This window comes from Cupressus sempervirens, chromosome 2, assembly GCF_028749045.1.
Source record: "Cupressus sempervirens isolate cs-2001-9-10 chromosome 2, ASM2874904v1, whole genome shotgun sequence".
In the NCBI taxonomy this organism is placed as follows: domain Eukaryota; kingdom Viridiplantae; phylum Streptophyta; class Pinopsida; order Cupressales; family Cupressaceae; genus Cupressus; species Cupressus sempervirens.
Genome location: NC_143119.1, coordinates 606,921,230 through 606,945,673, shown reverse-complemented (window position 1 = coordinate 606,945,673; position 24,444 = coordinate 606,921,230). Strand labels below are relative to the sequence as shown.

Genomic DNA, 24,444 nt, shown 5'->3' with positions numbered 1-24,444 from the left:
GCAGCTGAAAATCTGAAACTAGAATGAACTCACCCTTGACACATAAATTTCCAACAACTAAACTATTTGTTTCTTCTGTTGAATGAGCAAACTGGGCTAATGTCTAGTTGTTAGAACAGACACTTTGAATCTTTGGCGTACTTCTACAGGTTGTTCCTTCCTTTCCACTGAGATGGTCTGCAAAATAGAGGTAAACAACAATAAGGAATTATTGAAACAGAAAACATCAACACCAGAAATGCCCTCTAGAATGAAGGTAAAAACCTAGCCACACAACAAAATATCGTTTTATTGATCGTAAAATTCAAGTGTATAATGTCTTTCACTTGATGCGATATACAAAACATAAAGAGAGACTCTTCACATTCCAACCGAAGGTCTGTTCAATAACTCTTTATTACAAATACAACTCTACAAATTTCCATGCCTTAAACAGATGATGAATGACACATGTCATTATATTTAACATTACAATTATCACAAATGTCCTTTTCAGTTGAAGGTGACTATAATGGAATTAATACTCAAAGATAAAGATTTTTGTCGCAGCTACAAACTCCAACACTCCCTCTTAGTGAGAGAGAAATCTTTAGGTGAACAATTATTCAAGGCTACAGCCAAAATGCCAATGATAAAATCTATAGATCCTATAAAATTTCATGGAATCACTCAACATGAAAACCTTGCAAGAAGCAGAAACAATTTTCAACATGAAAACCTTGCAAGAAGCAGAAACAATTTTTATCATGATGTTGTCATGGAATCTCTCAAAATGACACTAAGAGAACAATATACTCATTGTTAGTAATCATGGAATCACTCAACATGATAGACTTGTAAGAATCACACCTAAGCCTTTAACCATAGACTCTCTTAACCTGTGTCGTCGATAAATATTGTGTAGCCGACGGGTTGATGTTGTCGGTAGAAACTGTGTTAGTCGACTTGATTGTCGTCGGTGTTTTTGTATTCTGTAGCCGACGTCGTTGGTAAAGATTTTGTAGCCGACGGGTAAATAGTTGTAGCGGACATAATGTTTGTGGCCGACGGACTCCTTCGGGAAGGTTCGGTGGATAGTATTTATATCCTGCCTGGGATCATTGTAAATCATCATTCATCTTATGAAGCATAATGTAAGGTTTTGGCATATGCAAATAATCTAAGGAGTTCTGCTGTTTGTGTTTATTATCTGTGTGCATTTCTTAATTAACCTATGCGGTAAACATTTGGCGCTGTTGCCCTATGAACCTGGAAGGTGGGAGGAATGAAGATTAATGCCAAATCAGCTTAACAAGGATCGAAATTATGTCAAGGGAAAAGATGGAATCCGTACTGCACAAGAAAATTTAATTCTGGCACAGCAAGCTGAACGCCGAAGGAGATTCCAGAAGATTGCTGACGGAAACTGGAGCACGGAAGACTTGTTGGAGGAAACTTGGCAGTGGGTGGAATTGGTGGAAGAAGTACGGGAGGAGTTTTTGAATTTGTGTTCGCCGAGGGAAGAGAATCCAGATGGAAGAGCATCGACTCGCACGGCTTGGAGTGTTGACGGAGCAAGAGCGCGGAGTGAACTCTTTGTTCGGGATATACTTCCGCAGGGGACAACTTCAGAACAACCTTCTTCACCAAAGTTCGCAGCTGTTGAGTCTGCCGGTGTGGGAGTGCAGATCGTCGGTGTTGTTGTAGGATTGAGCAACGCTTGTTTACAAAAACCAATCGTGATGGTGGGACCAAAAGAGAAACTGCCGAAGTTTGATGGCAATGGTACGGCTGATCCCATTCAACACTGCAAAACATGTGAAACGATCTAGAGGGAAAATGGCATAACTGATGAAGACGATTGGATGAGGCAATTTCCGGCCACCCTACGGGGAGTAGCAATCGACTGGTTTACTAGTACAGATCCATAGAAGCTAGAGAGTTGGAATAACATTAAAAAGAAGTTTCTTGCAGGATTTCAACTGTTGCAAGACGATAATGAAATTGTAACAGAAATCTTTAATACCAAGCAAGGAAAGAACGAAATTGTCCGTGTTTACGTCAGGAAATTGAAAGACTTGATAAACAAAATGGAAAATAAGTCGGTAGACGGACTTCAGAAAAGGTGGTTCGTGGAAGGTTTACGCCCAAACCTGCGGAAGAAAATGAAAATTGTGCCACCGTCGTCATACACGGAAGCCTATAACAGAGCATTAAATCTCGTGAGCACAAGACAAAAAAGAAGAAGACTAGTTCGTCTGATTCTGATGACGACGAGCCTTCCGACGAAGATAGCAGTGACGATGAAGGTAGTAGCAAGAAGGTCTGCGCCCTACAGAAAGACATGATCCGCATGATGGAGTTTAAAAACATGCAGAAGGAGCCAAAAAGCAGTGAGCTATGGTGCACGGAGTGCAAGACTGACGGTCATACTAAAGAATCCTGTCCAAAGAATCAATTTTGCGACATTTGTCAAATCATGGGCCATTCGATAAAGGAGTGCCCCTTTAACATGAAGACAAGAGGATCTCTGCAGGTGCTTCTTACACAGGAGGCTTCCCCATCGGGCAGTAACGGGAACACCAATAGTGCAGGTGCCACATCCAGCGGATACAGGAATAATAGACGTGGATAGAACAACAATAACAATGCAAACAATAACAATAACAATACGAGCAGAAGTCGAACCCAGTATGATGCAAACGTACGGTCGATCGTTCAATGCCGAGCATGTAATTTGTGGGGTCATTTTGCGCGGGATTGTATAGTGGCAAACACACCGAAATTATTATGCAGATGGTGCGGACTCAACCATGAAGATGCCAAGTGCCCAAAGTCTGGAGTAAACTTGATCATTGTCGGCACAGATGAAGAGGAGGTTCTGGAAATTACGCGGAGGCAAGCAAAATTGCCAGCAGAGGAAAAGAGAAAATTGGGCGAAGCGCAAGCGAAAATTGGAAAGGCATCGTCGGCAGGGACATCTCAGTTGAAGGACATCACCGGCACCTTGGCAAGGAACTTCGCAGAACAAAACATTGTACGACAGATCTTACAAATGGAGATACCGGTCAAGATAAGAGACCTTCTCACAATGCCCTAGTTACGGCCGGCCATTCTGAATCATACACCATTTTCAAAAGCAAACGGAGGACACAGGAAGGGACAGTAGTCCAACGACGGCAACAGATCCAATGCTTCTAGTGCTCACGACGGGAAGGCATCTGGTGGTTGTCGAGATGGGGATTTTGGGAAATGTTTTGACAGACACAATTGTCGATGGAGGGTCCGGTGTGAATGTCTTACAAGAGGATACTTGGAAGAAGTTGGGAAAGCCGACGTTGTGGCCACCTGCATTTCAGTTGCTCACGGCAGACCAACATGGAATCAAATCGTTGGGAATCTTGAAAGCGCAACCAGTGACTATTGGAATGCAACCATTTTTATTGGATTTCGTAGTCATTCCATTGAAAAGAAAAGGATATGATGCTATTTTGGGACGGAATTGGTTGGTGCACGCAAAAGTAAAACATGATTGGAAACGAAATACCCTATCAATGGAGTGCGGAGGCAAAAGATTCATAATCCTCTTGCACACACAAATGGTAGGTGAGGAGGCAACATCGTTAGATTCAGAAGGTGAAGGCCAAAGTGATGATGAAGGAAAACAGAGAATGGAATCGGATGAAGAAGGAATATTGAGACTAGAAGGGGGATCAAATGATGACGACCTGGACTCGGTGAATGGCCTTTTTCACTGGCAGATAGAAGACTACGAACTGTTTCCGAGTTGTAATATGTTAAGGGTTGACAAAGGTGAGAAAACAAAGAAAAATGAATGTTCAAAGGAATACAGAGAAGCGGAAGAAGGAAAGGCAGTTGTGACTGAAATTGAGGGGAAGAACATATAGTTTGTACCCAGAAAAAAGGAAGATCCCACCATCCGGTACATGGTGAACGGACCGCACAAGAAGAAAATAATACATTGCACCATAAAATTGGTTGAAGGGTGTCGACAACAAGGAAATAGTTTAGATGCGCGACGACCGCAGGCACAGTGGGCAACGGAGGTGACAGAGAATAGACGTAAGGCGTGGCATAACAAACATCTCAAACTCAACAGGTTTCAGTCGGGGCAATCGGTATTGAAGTACGACGGTTGGAAGGAAATCAAACCGAAAAAGTTTAAGGCCAGATGGGCTGGACCATATCAGATCTGGAAGGTTGGCGACAATGGATCGATAAAATTGGAGACATTGGACGAGCAAGAGGTGCCTTTGGTAGTCAATGGATCTAAATTGCAAATATATGGTGCCAGGAAGACTCCGTTGCTGTTGCAGAATGACCAGTTGACTCCCTCGTCATTGCAGAATGGCGACGCCTGGAGGCAGAATTGAGGTGCTGTTTTCCCCTTGAAAAAATTAGAGAATAAAATTTAAAAAAAGAAAAAGAAAAAAAAAAAGAAAAAGAAAAAGAAAAAGAAAAAGAAAAAACAAAAAAAAATAAAAAAAGAGAAAAAGAAAGAAGAAGCCCGCGGACAACTTTTCTGTGGACCCGCGGTGTTGTGTTCGCGGGGCTTTCTTACAATGATTTTTTTTCGCGTGTAAAAGACTCGTGGGTGTGGAACAGTATTCCCGTGGTGTATATGGCCGCGGATTGTGTTTTACCTTTCATCCTCCCGCAGAGTTGCTCCTGCGGAGTTTATTTAGTGTATGCCTAAAATGTGGGCACACTACTATGGGTCATTATATTCAAGATTTCTCAAAAGTGAGGTCTCGAATGGCGACTCATAGCTCTCTATTCATGGAGTGCAAGGGTTTGCAATGGAGGCCCTCAGTTTGACCTAGTTCATGCCCATGCAAGTACACCATGAAATGAGAGATTCAATGAGGAAAAGCAAGAGTGCTAGTCTCCATGATCATCAAATATATATGAAATTGAAGATGCAAGCTAATCTAAATGATAACAATGCAAAACAAAGCAAGATCTAATCTATGAAAGCAAATATGACTCTAAACTAATATGCAAATGCAATAATAAAAGCCCATGATGAAATCCATGGGTGCAAGAGAGAATGAGACAAGAAGATAGAAGTTCTCCACAAAAGCTTTAGCATTCAAAACTCCTTTTCCAAAATTTGCTTTCCAATCCTGTAGCATAACAATAGCATAATAATGGGTGTCTCAAAAATGAGGAGAGGGCTCTCCCTTATAAAGAAGATTGGACGATCTAGATTGAGAGGAAAAAGATTTAATCAAGGGTGGAGAAATAATGATCCATGTGAAATAAAGATCCACCAATGAGAAAAGTGGAGTGGTTGAGAAGAAAGTGGAGAGAGGATGAAGATAAGTCCCATATTAAGTGTAGATAAAAGATTTATTTAATTTTTTAGTTGTTTTAACTCCTTTTTCATCAAAAGGAGATTTAAGTGGGATATTTTATTTAATTAAAAGGGAGCAAGCTCTTTTAATTAAATAGGAAATATTTAATTAAATTAAAAGAGGGGTTTTTCTCTTAATTAATTAAATGTAGATGAATTATTTAATTAAAAGAGAGGTTTTCTTTTAATTAAATGGAGACTTATTTTATTTAAATTAAAAGAGAGCAAGTTCTTTTAATTAAATAGGAAATATTTAATTAAATTAAAATAGAGGTTTTTCTCTTAATTAATTAAATGTGGATGAACTATTTAATTAAAAGAGAGGTTTTCTTTTAATTAAACGTGGACTTATTTTATTTAATTAAAAGAGAGCAAGTTCTTTTAATTAAATAAGACTTAGGATAAAATAATCAACCTTAGAAATAAAACAAATTGAATTTGATCAAGGAAATTGATTTGAATTGATTTAATAAAATATTGCAAACTATTGATTCAAGAAATTTGATAATTGATAAATTAAATAATGGGGCCCATAGTCTAGGCGACCATTTTAGGGTGCATACATTCAGTAGCCCGCTGACTCCATTCCGCGGAGTTTTCGTCAAGGGTTTTCCGTGGGTAATACAGTCTTTCCGCGGCCCTTGTTCCGCGTCAAGCAAGCATTCTTCCGCAGACTGTTCTGCACGACAACTTATAACTTCATTGGCATCGTTCATGCGTTCTTCTTTTGGGAAGCACGATGGAAGGGAACGTTTGCATGTTGTGTGTTGGAGTGACTCTAGTAGGCGGCAACTTTGGCTTTGGGTGGGGGTTTGAGTTTGGATGATGCTGATGAGTGTTTTTGTGTTCCAAGCGGCGGATTGTGGAGGAAATAGGTTTGTGGAGGTTGTTTGAGTAGGAATGAGATGTTTGTGAGCGGATTTGTGGAGATTGTGAGTTGTCCGTGGCGTTCTTTTCCTTATCTTTCTGTGGAGTTCTTCATTCCAGCAATTCTTTTCACCTTTTCGCGGGCGTCTTTCCTTCTATGGGCATCTTCCTTCCACGGGCATCAATTGTCCTTGCAGATCATTCTTGTTAGAGTCTTTTTGCGGGTGTCTTATTCGATGAACCTCTCACAGAGTTACACTCTATGCTTCGAGGTGTAATGAGTTCGGCAAAAAGAAGGTGAAAAGAAGTTTTATAAAAGGAAAAGAAAAAAAGAAAAAAAAATGACGACAGATTGAAGTAGTTCAGAATGAGTAACGGATGATGTCAGAAGGAAGGGGAAGCACCAACGGTTGCCAGAAAGAGTGTAGAATCGGCAAAACATGACAGAAACGGTGTGTTCCGTGCATTTTTCTATGGGTTTCAGAGTGCTAATTTGGAGGGAGCGCACCTAAGGTGCTGCCCCTCAACCCCGCCGGGGGCGTTGCCCCCTGGACCCCCAGTCGTTGCGGATATCAGTCGTGAAGTGTAACCAGTTAAGAAGACTTGAAGCTGTTGCAGACATGGAGTGTCTGTGTACCAGAGGCACTGGGAGTAGGTGTTGGCCGAGAGGCTGTCTTGGTGGATGCATAGAGAGCTCGGGAAGAGTGGGTCATCCAAAAGGCAGTATAGTGACACTTAGCTCAATGGACCCAGTGTTGGAAGCAGAGAAAGCAGCATGGGTGGCTATCAAGGTCAGCTTGAAGAGACAGTATTGTGTTAGCAGAGGCTACAGATGTAACGGGATGAATGTGGAAGTGATGTGACAGAAGCAGATTTTTTGTTGTAGTCACTCTGTTAATGTATTTTGTTTGTTAATTTATCTCAGATATTTTGTAATTGTCATCTGGAGACGACTTTCTTTTGGGGGGGATGATGTCGTTGGTAAATATTGTGTAGCCGACGGGTTGATGTAATTGGTAGAAACTGTGTTAGCCGACTTGATTGTCGTTGGTGTTTTTGTATTCTATAGTCGACATCGTCAGTAAAGATTTTGTAGCCGACGGGTAAATAGTTTGTAGCGGACATAATGTTTGTGGTCGACGGACTCCTTTGGGAAGGTTCGGTGGATAGTATTTATATCCCGTCTGGGATCATTGTAAATCATCATTCATCTTATGAAGCATAATGTAAGGTTCTGGCATATGCGAATAATCTAAAGAGTTCTGCTGATTGTGTTTATTATCTGTGTGCATTTCTTAATTAACCTGTGCGGTAAACAACTTGAACTGTCATGGAATCACTCAATATGATATTCAACTCCCATCATGGATTCTCTCCACGTGATGTCATCATGGATTCTCTCCACATGATCATTCCTAGAGAGTTATCATAGCCGATTTTTACAATCTTACTCATTCACACAAGAATAGAAATAGGCATAAAAAACAAGACTTAGTTCCATTTAAATCTCAAATTTTACAAATAGCACAAGCATTACTAGCATATATGAGAATGATGGGGATTCCATAAGCACTCCCTTTGAAGCTGAAATCTCCTTCTAAAGCTCAACATCTCCCTTTGGAGCTATAATTTTTATCTTGTTGCATTTTGCAACCAAGAGAGATAAATCTAACATAAATATCAATGTCAAAGGCATACTTTTTCTAGTTACATAAAATTCATGAACTATACAAAACTAGAATACATATCTTTATGTAGGTTAATCTTCCTCAACAAGAATCTCAGCACACAGAGTCATGCATCAACACCTCCAACCATTTTCAAATATCCAGACAAAGGTTTCAAAGATCAATTCACCATTGCAGAATCAAAATGCCCTTCACAAGATAATTGATGTGGCTCCTTAATAGTATCTGATTCTGCCAGACAAGAGTGACAGTTAACGTTCACTAGCAGTTATCACATCACTGCAATTTCTGCTGAGATGAGGTATGCCAATGAACCTGAAAGCAAATCTGGGTAAGACACGGCTCCTCCAATACTCCTCTGCACAACTTCACAATAATGTAAGAAGGGAATCTTGACGAAAATCACAATATTAAAATCACAATCTAAAAATCACTCTTCACAAAACAACTGTCTTTTTTCCTTAAGCACAATCGTATTACAAAATGTGCAAAAGTGATTGTCTTGCTCGAACACAAGACAGACTTAACACGATTTCTTACATTGTGAGAAAGGCAAGACTAATGCTCCTCATGTGCAGTAGCTCCATCAAGAAAGGTGACATGAGATGACCGTTTGAAGAGACAAAACATTCAGATGCTCAACAGTTCAGGCACAGTTTCTATATCTGGAGCTGACAGATAACATCTGGAGATTTCCTGCCAAAATATTTGCTTGTTCTTTTCAAAATGGTATGCCCACTTGTCTCAAAGAATCGATGCACACAACTTTTCCAATAACATCTGACAACTTTTTTCCATTTCAACTTGTTTGGATATAGTCTGATTTTCAAGAAGCAACAACTTGGTTACAAATTCATGGTGGCAAAGATGCCTGATGCATAATATTGAACCTTTCGATAATAAAGAAACTGTTCACCAAGATAAACACAACTCACGGCTCTCCTCATACTCCGACATGATGAAGGACTCTTCAGACCAGCAAAATCCCATATCTAAGCCTTATGACTGATTGCAAGACTCCTCGACTGAAACTCTACTTCCAACGGTGGCCTTTGCATCCAAATTGAATTTGATTCTCACAAATCTGAAAGCTCTGATGTTTGACATTTCAGCCATTAGGGGGTAAGAAATCTCCATGACAACTAGAAGGATGAATCAAAGCCCTTTGAAACCAACGTACATGAATAGCAAGCTCACGATGCGAAGAAGACGGAACAATCCAGAAAACTAAGCCGAGAATACAATAAAAGCGAGCTATTGTTGATGCTCTAGCGAAGCCATTCCTTTACCTTTTGTGTGAGGATGAATAAATTTAAGTATGACAGATACAGTCTTGTTTAGAAGCTTATTCTGATAACAATTACTCCCAGAGCTCTAAAGTAACCTTTGGTGAGGCAAAGGTATTTTGAATTCTTGTTCAACAAGAAATAAAGAAATCTTGTGAATGCACTTTATACATCACATGGTGAATATGAATAGATAAGTGTTAAGAGAAGAAATGCTGCATAATAAGTAAATGCCCTATGATTTTGATTGGGCACAAAACGTAAATTCCCAGAAACTTCTACAGAAGTACAGGAAGCTACTCAAATACAACTGAATTCGCACGCAGCTCTGGCTTCTCAAGACTACTGAATTCCTTCTGCCAAGATATCGATGACTTTGTGCTGTCAAATTTATCAAAGATATGGTGAATGCTCTCTTTTTAAACGGCCATGATGATAAAGCAAGAATGCCTTTGAAGCCACGATATGCAAAGATAGAGGTACACATGAATATGAAGCATCTCCCAGAACGGACATGGAAGACTGCCGGATATACAATGCTATAGCAGATTATAGTCACAACTATAACACAGAAATACCTGCAGCATTGAAGACCGCAAACAACGAACATATATAACAAGAAAATGAATTTCTTTAGACATAGCATATACTATACGAAGATAAAGAATTTATCGCAAATAACGGCTGATGCCAAATCATTTAAAAATAGCAACAAAACAGGAAACTACATCTCCTCATATGACCACAATCAAATATTTCTACATGATCCTGTTCCAGCTCGGACTTATGCTAATGCTCTTACCTGGTGAAGAGAACCTCCTCTGATGATTCCCTGAAGAGATTTCAGAGATGCTATTTATCTATACTCTCTCCATAGACAATGAATTTTCAGCCTGTCGTCTCCACCATTGATGGTTTCCTAGACAAATTGCAAAAGAAGATGATCATGTAATACTGCATACAGTAACATTAGATATAACAATCAAAAGATAATGACAGAAACCCTTCAATGCTGTTATCTGACAAAGCTCTGATACCATGTTGGATTTAGCCCACAAAATAGAGATAAACAGCAGTAAGAAATAATTGAAACAGAAAACATCAACACCCAAAATACCCTCAGAAAACCCTTCTAGAATGAAGGGAAGAACCCAGCCACACAACAAAATATCATTTTATTTTTCATAAAATTCAAGTGTACAATGTCTTTTGCTTGATGCGATATATATAACATAAAGAGAGACTCTTCACATTCCAACCGAAGGTCTCTTCAATAACTCTTTATTACAAATACAACTCGACGAATTTCCACACCTTAATGCATGATGGATGACACATGTCATTATATTTAATAGTGCAATTATCATAAATGTCCTTTTCAGCTGATGGTGACTATAACAGAATTAACACCCAGAGATAAAGGTTTCTATCACAGCTACAAACTCCAACGGACTCAACTCTTAAAGTTGCATGAATCGCCTGAATTGCGGTGATTTTTGGATCTATGCTCAAGATTATTAGAGCTTGCAGCTGAAAATGTGAAACTAGAATGAACTCACCCTTGACACATATATTCCCTAGGGTTAAACTATCTGTTTATTGTGTCTAATGAGTGAACTGGGCTTCTGATATGGAAACAGATGTCTAACTGTTAGAACAGACACTTTGAATCTTTGGTGTACTTCTACAGGTTTCTGTCCCTACCTTTCCACTGAGATGGTCTGCATTTGAAGCTTGTGAGATTATGGCCACAATAGATGCAAACAGATTAGGAAATTTGGGGTTGCATCCAAGTTCAATCCTCAAGGGTTTTGTCTTGAGAAAAAAGCAGGCAATTTGTCATCTTGCAGAGAAATAAACAAAACAAATTGAAAGTTAGCACAATGAATGCCTTCTAATTGTCTTCAGACCATTTTATAAAGAATATCCTTCCAAAAAGCAGTTGTCTCCTCCATAAATCCTGACTATTAGGTGACTTGATTTAAGCATTAAGTTTACCATTCATTAGAAATCCCTCCAAGAATAAGTTACCAAGAAAATTCATTTATATCTTGAAGTGGCCTCATCAATGACTAAACAGTAGGAACTTATGGTGTGGCCACAGAATGAATAATTAAAACAATATTCGCTATGGCTTTCACCTTTTTGGCCTCTTATATAATTAATCATTTCTTATCCTTAGTAATCCCTTGGTTCCATATTGGGGACATTACACTTTCTCTTTCTATTACTGGAAAATCCAGGATTCTGTTCAGGTACCAAACCTTGAACAAATTAGCATCAGTAGCTCCATTTGCAAGGAATGATTATGGGCTTTCATTAGTGTAAATGAGTGTTAGTGAAACACCATAAAAGACCTTGGAAAATATATTATTGTCCTTTCCTTTTATAGTTATCATGTGGACAAGAGTTAAAGCATTCTTTCTTGGAATATGACAGTGTACCTTACTTCCTCAGAAGATATGATTAGTATTTGACTTAAGGAGATGAAAAAGTCTATATTGAAGTTGTTATATGAACTCAAATATACAAAAAATACTATCTGCTGCCATGCCTAATACAAATGCCTTGTGAATTGTGATGGATCTTGAAGAAGAGCTTAACAGCATGTGCACATATTTGATATATTTTCACTCGGCACAGCTATTTCTTCTCTGAGTTTTATTTATGTACTTCTCAAAATTTTAATTGTTCTTTCTTGCAGCTTTTATGTTCATAAATTCTTTCTGTTTCTTTTGCACTACAGCTATGCAATTGTTTCGACTGGTGGCACAGCATCTGCACTTGAACTTGCTGGAATACCTGTAACGAAAGTGGAACAAGTCACTAACTTTCCAGAGATGGTAAGTCTTCTCAAGGAAAGATGCATTGTGGCTTTAGGAACCAGATTCTTATTGCATTTTGTGGTTGTCATTTTATTATACAATATTGAGAATTATTATATGGATTCATCCCAATTTGCAGTAAATACTAAAACTACTAAAAGAGACAAAATTCTGTGTTTACCCATGAAAGGGTGACAGACCCAACAAAAAGAAGATACATGAAGATCAACGTAGACCTGCAAAATTATAATACCCGATGGAAACTAAAAACTACAAAGACTGTATATCCATACATCAAAAAATAAGAAACCCCATTTAAGCATAAAAACATGAAAATAATTACCATAGCATGCAGTCCAACTGCTATAATCACAAATTAAAAACATATCTTGAGCACAAAAAAACCATCTATAAATCAAACATTCCTCGTGAGGTATACTCAACACCACCAAGAATGATTTTTTATTGCTTACCTACACTGTTTGCAACACTTTCACCTGAGACAAAATGTTAACCATCTCACGCTTAAAAGGAGAAAATGATGAAGACGATAGACATGATAAATGGATACCATCAATGAGTTCCACACTACGAGCAGATTTTGTCAAGACGTCATCTGCAAAAGTAGGGAGAGAATAACCACTGGTAGCCTCCAACAGTTCATCATTAGGAGAATTCACCAGATGTTTATAACGAGCCATATATCTTGAAATGAATCTGTCAGAATGCCAATGTCCCTGCTAAGGACGTTAACATCTGCCACGGAAGTTTCACGCTTAGCTCTACAGGAAAGAATATACCAGAGGAGGGTGTCACTGGTGTTGACTACTTAACAATCATCACCAGCCACACTTAGCAACATCAACTCTGCAACTTAGTATCTCATGTTGACATAACTAACTTATTCATCCAAAATATTGCGGATGTCTGCTTAATTCATTGCCCTTGTTCATATAATGCCTGTATCTGCAACCACATCTGTCCCTAGCACTGTCTTCACAAGATTGAGAACCTGTACATTTTAACGGTAAATATCTTCTTCAGTCTGAAATCAGAGATGTGCCATTTTTGGAATGGATCTTTGAGGCCCAGCATCCTGATTGGCCACAAGGAAAATTCCCAAATAAATCCAGAGAAATCCTGCCCATTCTTCTCAACAGTAAAAAACACACACTAATACTCCAACAGTCCAAGCCATTGTTAATCCTGTTGAAAGAGCATCAGTCACTAGTATTTAACTTCTCATTATGACATATCCAAAATTGGTTAACTGTTGCAGATCTGTTTTTGACGTTTGGACTAGTGGGGTCATTGCGTGCATGTGTGGCACTATTGCAGGGCCAAATGCAGTGGTCAAATGGGGTCAGAGGTGAAATCGCATACACATTCTTGTTCGTGTATGCGATTTCAAAGTAAAGGCATTGTATTTTGAATTTGCATGCAAAAGATATGGTTCTGGGATGGTTGTTGACAATGACTGCATGGCGATTGATGAGGTTTGATAGTTGCTGACAATGTCAGGGATTTTGCTCGCCAAGTGCTCGTGGCATAATTTTGATTCATTTAAATGATTGCTGGGTCTTTTTGGAGGTTTATTCAAAGTTCTTAACTTCCTAATAGTGCAAGTGGATTATAAACAGCTTACATGCTTCAAAATCTTGACAACAAAATGTTAAGTGACAAAAAATTGCCATTTTGAATTAAAAATGCTGAAAAGAGGGACTTTTGGCATGCCAAAAATTAGGATATTTGGCTTTTAGTGTTTAAGCTTCTAGATTTTGGTCATTGGGAGATTGAAGGTGTTAAAGTAACTAAGATCATTTCTGCAAATGTACTTTCATTGCCATTGTAATTGATGATTTCCAAATGCAGATTTAGATCTCATATATGTATAATATGAGAGGAGACATGTCTCTTCAAGAGACATGAAGAGACATGTCTCTATAGTTAATCACCATTTAGATTATCAATAACTATATGCATAACTTATCTTTAACATATATATAATATTAATATATTAACCATATATGTAATATAATATAATATTATTATATTATTATATTATAATATAATATTATTATATTATTATAATACATATTATATTACATATATCATATATATTATATATATATGAGATATATAATGCATAATATATAATATATATTATATTACATATATAATATATATTATATATATAAGAATCACGAATAACAATTTCTCTGAAAAGATAAACACAAATTAACTTATATCAAATAATCAATGTTTTACTTCTACTGACGCTAAAACATTAACACTCCCTCTTTAGCTAGGGAGAAGTAAACCATTAATTAAGTCAGAATCATCATATAAGCAACACAATATGAACAGTAAATGATCTCTACTTGCACTTAAGCAATGTCTAGAGATAGCACATAAAATCTCTACTTGCACTTAAGCAATGTCTAGAGATAGCACACATAGTCTCTACTTGCACTTAAGCAATGTTTAGAGATAGCACATATAATCTCTACTTGCACTTAAGCAATGTCTAGAGATGGTTCATATAATCTCTACTTGCACTTAAACAATGTCTAGAGAAGCCCACAAATAATCTCTACTTGCACTTAAGCAATGTCTAGAGAAGCCCAAAAATAACCTCTTCTTGCACTTAAGCAATGTCTAGAGATGCCCATGATACACTCATGATCTCTACTTGCACTTAAGCAATGTCTAGAGATGTCCATAATAACAAGACTTTCATTTGTAAGATCGTCACTTTACAAAGATTACCTTCTGTTTGTTTATTATCATAGTGTCCGGTAGATTTCGGCCCAAAGAACCATGATAATAGGCCTATCATATGTAAGGTCGTCACCTTACAATGATTACCTTCTATTTATATATGTCAATGAAAGATCGTCACCTTTCATTACATATCTGAAACAACAATTATATAACCAAATATAGATTGAAATCAACATATCAAGTTTTACCTTTAAACTATTTTGATTTAACATTTCCCTTTAGAACTTCTCCTCATAGAGAAGATATCATCCATAAGGGATTGCATTTCAAAAAACTCTTGTTACTTCCTCAGAAAAACTCTTTTCCCAAGGATGCTTGACAAACTCATCACTCCCTCATGATATATGTAGGAGTAGGCCCATCGACATCATGTAGTCAACCACTTGGTTTTCTAGACTCCCTCTGAGTATCCATCTTCTAAGCTCCAATATTGCCTTCGAAGAAGTGTCACACTCCCTCTTAATGTAAAAGAATCTCATAATCTCAATTATCAAAGATACTTGCATCAAGAGCCACACTTGATCATCAGGGTCTTTGAAACTATTATCATTAGATTTAGTCTGCACAATATTTGGTAATATATTTGAAGTACTAGCCTTCTTTTCCTGTAAGAGTATCCTCAAACATAAAGGAAAAGATCAAAGCAAATGACCCTTATAGTATGTATAGAATTACAAATAAATGAATAGATAAATGTAAAAGATACAAGTACTTATTTGCCCATGAGTATCATGGAATATCTCCTTTTCTAAGGATGGTTCAAGTGGGAATGAAACATTGCCTATTATTCCCCCCACAATGTAAAGTTACCACTTGTATATCATTGAACACTTTCACATCATATCATGTACACAAGGGGTAGATCGATTAAGATCGCATAGTTGAATGAATTACAGTCCTCTTTACTGTTACAATTTATCGATCATTGAAGATTCCATCACAATGGTTTACTCCCTCCGAATCAATATGATCGAGATCACCAAAGATTAATTGAATCATATCATCTATCTGCTCCTTTAGAGAGATGTGGTAGACTCCCTCTTTATAGAAAATCACTTTTAATAATCAAGTTTATAATATTAATGTCACATTATATATCATAGCACTTGAACCTATGTTTATTATCTCATTAGAGTAAAGAAACTTATTTCATAATTATTAATCCCAATATCTATCACATATACTTGTTAGTTTCATTAATAAAGAGAGAACTTCTTATTAATGTCACATATGATAATTGAAGGCGATCAATTTCTTAAATCTATATTCACTAATTTCTTATAAGAAATAAACAAATAATACTTACCTCCTAACTTTATAAGATAAGTATTCCTATAAATGGTGCAACTTATATATTCACTTCTCTGTCGCAATTTTGTGGCGTCGTTTAATGAATTGATTTGTTGTAACGCAATTGTTATTATCATATATATCGCATTTTAACAAACATTTCTACTTACTTCTTATTGTCCTTTATTGGCCACCTCTATGCTTGTCTCCCTTATTGTTTTAATGAGTTCCTTACTGTAAGGTGGTGGCACTCAGATTATTTTATTTGCTGTCCTATTTCCTTTATTCTTCGTTATGTATATTGCTGCATACCTTGAGTATGGAACACGTTTATGTATGGGAGCCAAGTGACTAATATTTGCGTGTCAATCACTCCCATCTGCAGACATCTCTATTATCTTTATCATTGGTCGTCTTTGTTTTCGTTAAACAAAGTCTCCGAAGAAGTCTGAGCCTGGAGGAAATGAGTGCATGTGAAATAACAGAACTTTGTTATCTTCAAAAAATATGTTCTTCAATATGCAATGTCCTGCCATTGACTGGTCCAACCATTGGCGAATTTTCAACAAAAGATTCGATCGCTGTGTGAGATTTTCCGTTTGAAGTGGTGTAAGTAACTTGCATGGAAAACACGGTTGTTGAATCTACAGTCACGGTGATTGCCGCTATTCCTTCAAATGTACCATCGTTCCAATATATTCTGCCTCCACCACATGAGCCCTAACAGATTTTGAACTAGACAGGAGTTTTCTGCTCCATGAGATGTCCAAACATAAAGGAGAGACTTCTTCGTTGAATGCATAATCCACATCATCATCACTGGACATTGTAATGGTATCTCCATCGTTCTCTATAAATCTTATTTCAATCTGTTGGGCATCCCCATTCATCTTGAACAACTCAAAAAGAGTAGTCCTTAGCTCATACAGAGATAAGCCAGGCTTTACGATAAAACGTGTCTTTTCATCTTCATATTTAACCTGTATAATGAGATCCAACAAAGAAAAATATGACCAGCTCAAGATCAAGCTTCTTTCCTAATGCTGGAACTAGCATGCTGTAGGGTATCAATCAACTCAAACAATAATGAGACTCCTTCGCCAATAGCTAGGGGTGGAGAAAGATCAACTGCAACTAGAGAAGGGTATCTAAGCAGCTTGTCTCCCTGAGACTTCAGGATATCAAAAAAAATGTTCGCTGTGCAGCATGCAATAATGTGGCAGAAAGAGCAACTTCTTCTCCTAACAAGTCTGATACAGTGTATGTGTAGAACTCCAAGATGTTGCTGAGTTTGTATGCCAATAAAAGACTAGGTTGGGACTGCAAAACTTGCTTGACTCTTACTTTGAATGAACATAAAACCCCTTCAAAAATACGATCCAAAATAAAGGACATGTCTATTTCTGGTTTGACATATATCCCATCCATGTCTCTAGAAAAGTGTCAAGTAGTAGGTTCAATGTTTACAGTTGCGTCTGGACTAAAAAAAATGCAAGTATAAGCTCTCTTTCAGATGCCAAAGCCTGGTGAAGCCAGTCCAACATGTCACCAGCATAGCATAACGGATCATGAGCATGCACTTCAATAGGCCTTGGCATTCCACCAGGGCCTCCACGAGTAAGGGCACTAATGAAGCGTCTGAACAAAGCATTGTGCCGAGTATTTGAACCTCTTCTGCACGGTCATGCTTACCATAAGTCATGCTACCTTTACTTCTCAATGCAATCAAAACATTATAACTTTGCAGATATCATGTGGCGGGTCTTCCTGTAATATTAACTTTGCCACTCAATCGATATATTATAGCATTATAACATTAAGGGAATTGATTCAGTTCATGTATGACAGCATCAACATGCTTTGGCGATGAGATCTATTACTTCCATGTTGACGAATAATATTTTGATTGACTTTATAATTTCTATACAGTCACATCTTGTGTTATATGCATTGAATCTGATGACATTATAAACTCTTATATTATCCTTCTCATATTATCTGCACTTGCAGTCTAGCTCTGATACCATTTTAAAGTAACTAAGATCATTTTTGCAAATGTACTTTCATTGCCATTGTAATTGATGATTTCCAAATGCAGATTTGGATCTCATATATGTATAATATGAGAGGAGACATGTCTCTTCAAGAGACATGAAGAGACATGTCTCTATAGTTAATCACCATTTAGATATTCAATAACTATATGCATAACTTATCTTTAACATATATATAATATTAATATATTAACCATAAATGTAATATAATATTATATTTATATATTATTATATAATAATATATAATTCATAATATATATAATACATATTATATTACATATATCATATATATATTATATAATGCATAATATATAATATATATTGTATTACATATATAATATATATTATATATATATAAGAATCATGAATAACAATTTATCTGAAAAGATAAACACAGATTAACTTATATCAAATAATCAATGTTTTACTTCTACTGACGCTAAAACATTAATAGAAGGATGTTTTAATCTTTTGCCTCCATGCCTGAAAAAGGGTTAGATGAATGACTATTTGTGTGTAGAGCTATTTTCAATGACATTGTATTGTACTTTTATGCAAGTCTGAAACAACAGCGGACTATTTGTTGAGGTACTTGTGACCTCTATGAAAAGTATATGGAGCTTGTTGAGATTGTTTTGTTCATGTAAAAACCTTTGTGTATTAATTTTTAAATTTTTGCATGGTTAAAGAGGAAGTATTTGCTTCCTAGACTGGATGTTTTTCACTCAAAGTGGGTTTCCTCTAGATTAAATGATTTTTTCCAAATTTATTTATGTTAGTCAATTTTATTCTTTATCAATTTTAGTTATTATCTTTGATAAGTGTTAGATATACATTCAAATGTTATAATATCCATAATAAATGCTTCAAACACTGTTTCTATTTTGTTTGTGTAATGATCCCATCTTTTGGCCTTCACGTTCTCTTAGTAGTTGACCAAGTGTGTGTGCGTTAGCCTTGTTCTACATGGTCCCGAGGGCTAACGAAGGGTTTAATGGGATCCTGGAGTGTTTTGGCCTAGTCATTTCCAATTTGGGCCAAAACGAAGTTGATTTACTCAGTTTCAGACATACTTACTATTTTTAGTAAGTCGGCAGGACACAGTACAGGTCAATTTTGGTGATTGGAATTCGATACTCCTCGGTGAGAGCTTTCCGATGAGCTATCACTCGCATTATTCGGAGTCCGATTGCTAATACATTTTAATGCCTGAAGTTTTATTAAAGTAACGTCTAGTTAATTGTAAAATATTAAAGTGTTACTTTAATATTTATTTTATGGTAGTGTGTACCTAAGGGAGACATAAGGGGTATTTTAATATATGTTTTATATAGTACACATCTTTTATCCCACATTGCCCATATGAGTTGAGCGGACCCTTGGAAATAGAATAAAATGAAGCATTTGTGGCTTCATTAGGCAGGTTGAATATGAGAAGAAATTGGTGTGTGAGTTGCAGCTTTGTTCTTGGCATTTGAGGACGTCTATCCTCTTTTGTAACATTCTAGACGTCATTCCCTTGGGGTTTGGCCTTTGGAATTCTTTCTTATTGGCTTCATTATCAGACAGTTTAGTTGCATTTCCGGCTACAGGCAGATTTGATATTTTGCTCATATCTTCTTCACTACTTGTCCGATGCTTATGCCACTTGGAGGGAATGGTATTATGAAGGTAGTGGACTGATTGGAGGACAAAGTATTGTAGCAGCAAGTTTGTAAGCATGGGCTGGAGTATTATGACAATATTGTTGAAGTAATTAGTGAGTTGATAAATCTGCTATGTATTTGGTTTTATGAATTCTGAAAATAACATTTTATTAGCAGCAGTTCATTTCCACTTTGCATATTATTGTAGTTTATTTCTTGTTTATGTTGTATGATACCAATTCCATGCACGAAACACAACAAACAAATAAACGTTTGATTTCCAGAGTTATAAGAGGTTTTAAGAAGTTGAATGCAAACTGTTTGACATAATTCCTTTCAGCAATTTGGTTTAGTTTTTTGGGACATCCAAGGGTGTCCATTACAGTTTGCAGTGTTGCTATCAAACTAAATTTCTTACTAAAGGGATAGAGTGTGGCATAATGACCTTGTTTACAAATTACATATTTCTTAACTATCCATGAGTCAGAGAAGGTATCTAATAGCAATTATTATGCACATTGTTTTACTGACTCCATTTGGTCATTGCCAAAAAATATAACATCAGGAAAGAATATATTAATTTTTATCAAGCAATCATTCTTAAGAAGCTATACAGGAAAAGTGTGGCATAACCTTGCTTTTTACTGATATACTTATTGAACTATCCTCAACAGGATCATATATGTGCTGGACAAGTCATCTAATAGAAATCATTGATGTACATTGTTGCATAGTGCCTCCATCTGGGATCATTACCAACAAAATGAACCTTAGGAAAGATGCTATATGGGAAAGTGTGGCATAGCCATCTTGTTTATAGATCACATACTTTGTGAACTATTCCCATACACAACCACATACTTGTCGCAAAATATATCGAATAGAAATCGCTAATGCACATCGTTACATACTGCCCTCCATCTGGGACTATTAGTATTACCAATGGTTAGGAAGAAAGTTTAAATCTTTCCCTATCTATCCTTCTCAACAATAGAAGATAATCTTTCTCAATTGTTTAACTTTAAACCAACATTCTCTATTGCAAATATTACAGAGCACCCTATCCTATAGTTGGATAATAGAATGGTTGGCTTCTTTTGTTTTTAATAATGACTGAAACTCAACAGTTCAAACTTTCCTGTCCCTGAAAGTGCGTCTTCTTTTGTTATGCCCTTTTCTCATTGCATATATGACAACTTGTGAGTCTATCACAATCTCTTTTGTATCCTACCTTGTAATTCATATTGAAACTGGCAATGATAGCCTCCCATGTTGCATTGTGGGTTCTTAGAACTGATTCCTCTATTAAGAAAACTCCCTTCTCAACTTGCAGTAAATATGAACTGGTTATTCTATGATTACCCTTTGATGCCCCATCAAGGTTCAGCTTGGTGTCAGCCTCTGGAAGATTCAGACGTATTCTTCTTTCTGGATTCTTGTTTTCTTAGCTCTTTAATGGGCTGCATCATGTGTATCTTGAACATGTAGAAACATTAACATTGTTTTGGATATGTGTTGTATACTTCGCATGTTTTACACTTGATATTAATTTTATACCCTGCCACAAATTTTTTGTGACCCTTTAAGGTTTTTTTGCCTATAGTTTTATATCCGTTGCATTGGGATACTGCTATCAGTTTGCTATATTAATGTTCTATCTATACTCACACGTGCAAAATATGCTCTTGTATTTTTAAGTAGAGTTAATACAAGAAGTGGGACTATTTTTTCTGAGATTTTCTAGGGAAGGTTTTTAAGGGTTATAAATTCATAATATTGTGTGACATTATTTCTTTTTGTTGCATATAAGATTCTGTTAGCATTGTTTCTTCCTCATACTTAAAGCATAAGGTATATTTATAAAAGCCTTTTTGCATCAATTAGGATTTCATTTGTAGTATAAAATAGCCCCAGAAGTGGGGTTAGCAGCTTAGTTGATGTTAGTTATGTTGTATTTGCCATTTTCCAGCGTACAAATCAAATTCGAAGCAAGTATTGCGAAGATGTTTATGAAAGAGTGGCATCATACCATTTGTAAGATGGGGTTGGATGGCTAAATGCTCGATTTTGACATGCATTTTAAAGTATTTCTATTATAACTATATGAAACATGGTTAGATCTATATTAGTTTTATTCGAAACTATTTAATTTAAATTATTTGAAAATAAAATCTAATATCATCAAAGTCTAATGATCAAAATAATAATTTATTCATAAACTTGTATGAAGTGTAGTCTTATTGGATCTGTATTCTCCCATCACAGATAATAATAGAAAAAAGGTCCATTGGAAGCATTTGTATTCTAATAGTGTTCATAACAGATACAAGAAAATACCTTTAAAGTCCAAGAAAACTTCCCAATTTTACGTTATCAGAAGCTTTGCAGGTATCATAACAACCACACGTGAAACTGAGTATTTCCCTTGATACGCATCACGTCAAAATCCACAGTACCCATTGTAGTAGTCATATTCCAGGGAACTGTACTTATGGAAAGAAACAAAGGACCGGTGACTGTTTAGCCTTCTCACTGTATTATGGTTGCCATAATAATGAGACTATGTGACAGGACAATGATTATCTTCTTTCCGATTCAGCTTTTATGTATAAAACTTTTTTTTTGCTTGCTGCTCGGTATATCTTAGGCAGGACAAAATTCCTGATAGCATGTATATGGCAAATGCCTTTTTTGATGGTACATCCAAATCTGGATATAGTTCATCTGTACTTCTTTGTGCTATTTTCAATGTACTTTCATGTGTAACTTTGAAATTTCATAGGAACACATCATTTATTGATGATCCCGAGTTGCTAGGTATTCGGTAACTTAGTATGCTCTCTCTTTTAATACTTATAAGAAAAGTGAGGGATTTTCTTGTGAACTATCATACCTTTTACTTGCATATATATAATTGTTTAAGAGAGATAAAATGAAGAAACATTGATATTTGCTTCTGTGAGGTAAAAATAGCGGTAACATGCCATCGAGTCTTTCTTTATCATGCTTGTCCTTGTTCCGACCTATCCCTTCAAGTGAAGGCTGCAATCCTGGCATGTTCTGTGGAACAAAGTTAAATCTTGTGGCTGCATTTTATTGAATGAGTGAAGAACACAATTTCTGTTGTATTTGCTTTTGATTCCACCGCCATGCTGGGATTCATCATTGATGTGCTGAATGAAGATGTCCACATTCTCTTTAATTGTTTTTGGTCTATCAATGTGAGGCCTGCATTCATCTCTTTAATGGGAATCTTTGTTCAATGTTTGGACACAATTTGACGTTGTGGTCAATGAACTGTGCAAGGTAATGTTTGAGGCAATTGATGCCTCAACTCATCTTCAATTCACAGTAATTGCAAATAATTGAGTTTCAGCCTATCTTGGTTTGATGTGCTTCCAAGCAACATCCCTCTTTGTATGATTCAGTTGATGCCTCCACTTATCTTCCCTCCACAATAGTTGCGAATGATTGACTGTTTGTCTGTCTTGGTTCAACATGCTTCCAAACAACATCCCTCTTTCTTATGCTTTGACATCTACTTTTGATGCCCTTCGATACAATGTATCAACTTCCGAATTGGAAAAACAAAGGCAAATTCAACTGCTGGAAACATTAGAATTGACAAATTTTTTTAAACAGAAAAACCTTGAATGATTCAAATCCGCTTGGAACAAATACAAAAACCCTAGAATAATACAAAAAATAGGAGATGTAAAAGAAATCTCGGAAAAACAAAAGAACATACCTGAAAGTTTCAAAAATTGCAGGAATCTTGCTTCCATAATTGCCTTATATTGCTATGTGAGGAGCTCAATGGAGACAAAGTGCAGCAGTCAGTGTCAAGTGAGGTTGAGTAGGGTTAAATAGACAATTTGGTGTGTTTTGACAGCATTTTCTGCGTGTTCTTGCACTTTTTAATCCCACAGGCTGCCTTGGAAATGCAATAGAAATGCAGGATGACTCCTGGCCATGGACTTGCTGAGTAATCATGAATATCTTTGGGAATTTGAGTGAGTCCAAGCTTGAGACTCACATCCAGCCTGCACTGAGTCTGTGTTCAAATCCCTTGGCACAGAACTAATATACAAATGTTTTAGGATTTTCACAACTTTGTGTAGTGCTTTGCAAGTTTCCACAAATATGTGTTCTGGGATCAGTTGGTTCAAGGTGCTTGTTTCTGGTTGATAGAATTCAACTTTTGACCCTTCCATTCAAATGATGTCATTTTTTAATTTTTCTTTTGAATCAAAGGTTCAAGGGTTGAAATATGTTGTAAATGTTTAAACTTGAATTGTGTGGCTGCTAATCCTTGTGGGTCTTTCATTTGCCTGATCCAAGTATGTTGGGTAAGTTGTAACCTCAAATGACTGAAATGTGTAAAAACTGTAACATGCAGTTGGAGTGTGGCTTGCCATGCCAGCTATCTTGAGCAAGAGATGGTCACTTCATCAAATTCTACAATGAGTCAATTTTTGTAGTGCTTCTCAATTGTATTTTCATTTCTGATGAAATGGTAGTAGGACTGGAGAATGATGTTACTGGCTTAGCCAAAATCAGAAAGTGTTCATTATTTGAGTGATAATACAGCAACTACAAATCCCCCGGAATTGCTGAAGTGTGAGATATGCTATTATACCTTGTTTTA

At 36.6% G+C, this 24,444-nt stretch overlaps 1 protein-coding gene across 1 annotated transcript in view; it reads left to right on the top strand.

Moving 5' to 3' along the window:
- Positions 1-24,444, top strand: part of LOC149574850 (AICARFT/IMPCHase bienzyme family protein) — a 99,798-nt gene that overhangs the window by 32,084 nt on the left and 43,270 nt on the right. Inside the window, exon 3 of the mRNA XM_089814691.1 lies at positions 11,944-12,040. Coding sequence (XP_089670817.1) covers positions 11,944-12,040 — 97 coding nt within the window. The remainder of the gene's footprint in view (positions 1-11,943; positions 12,041-24,444) is intronic.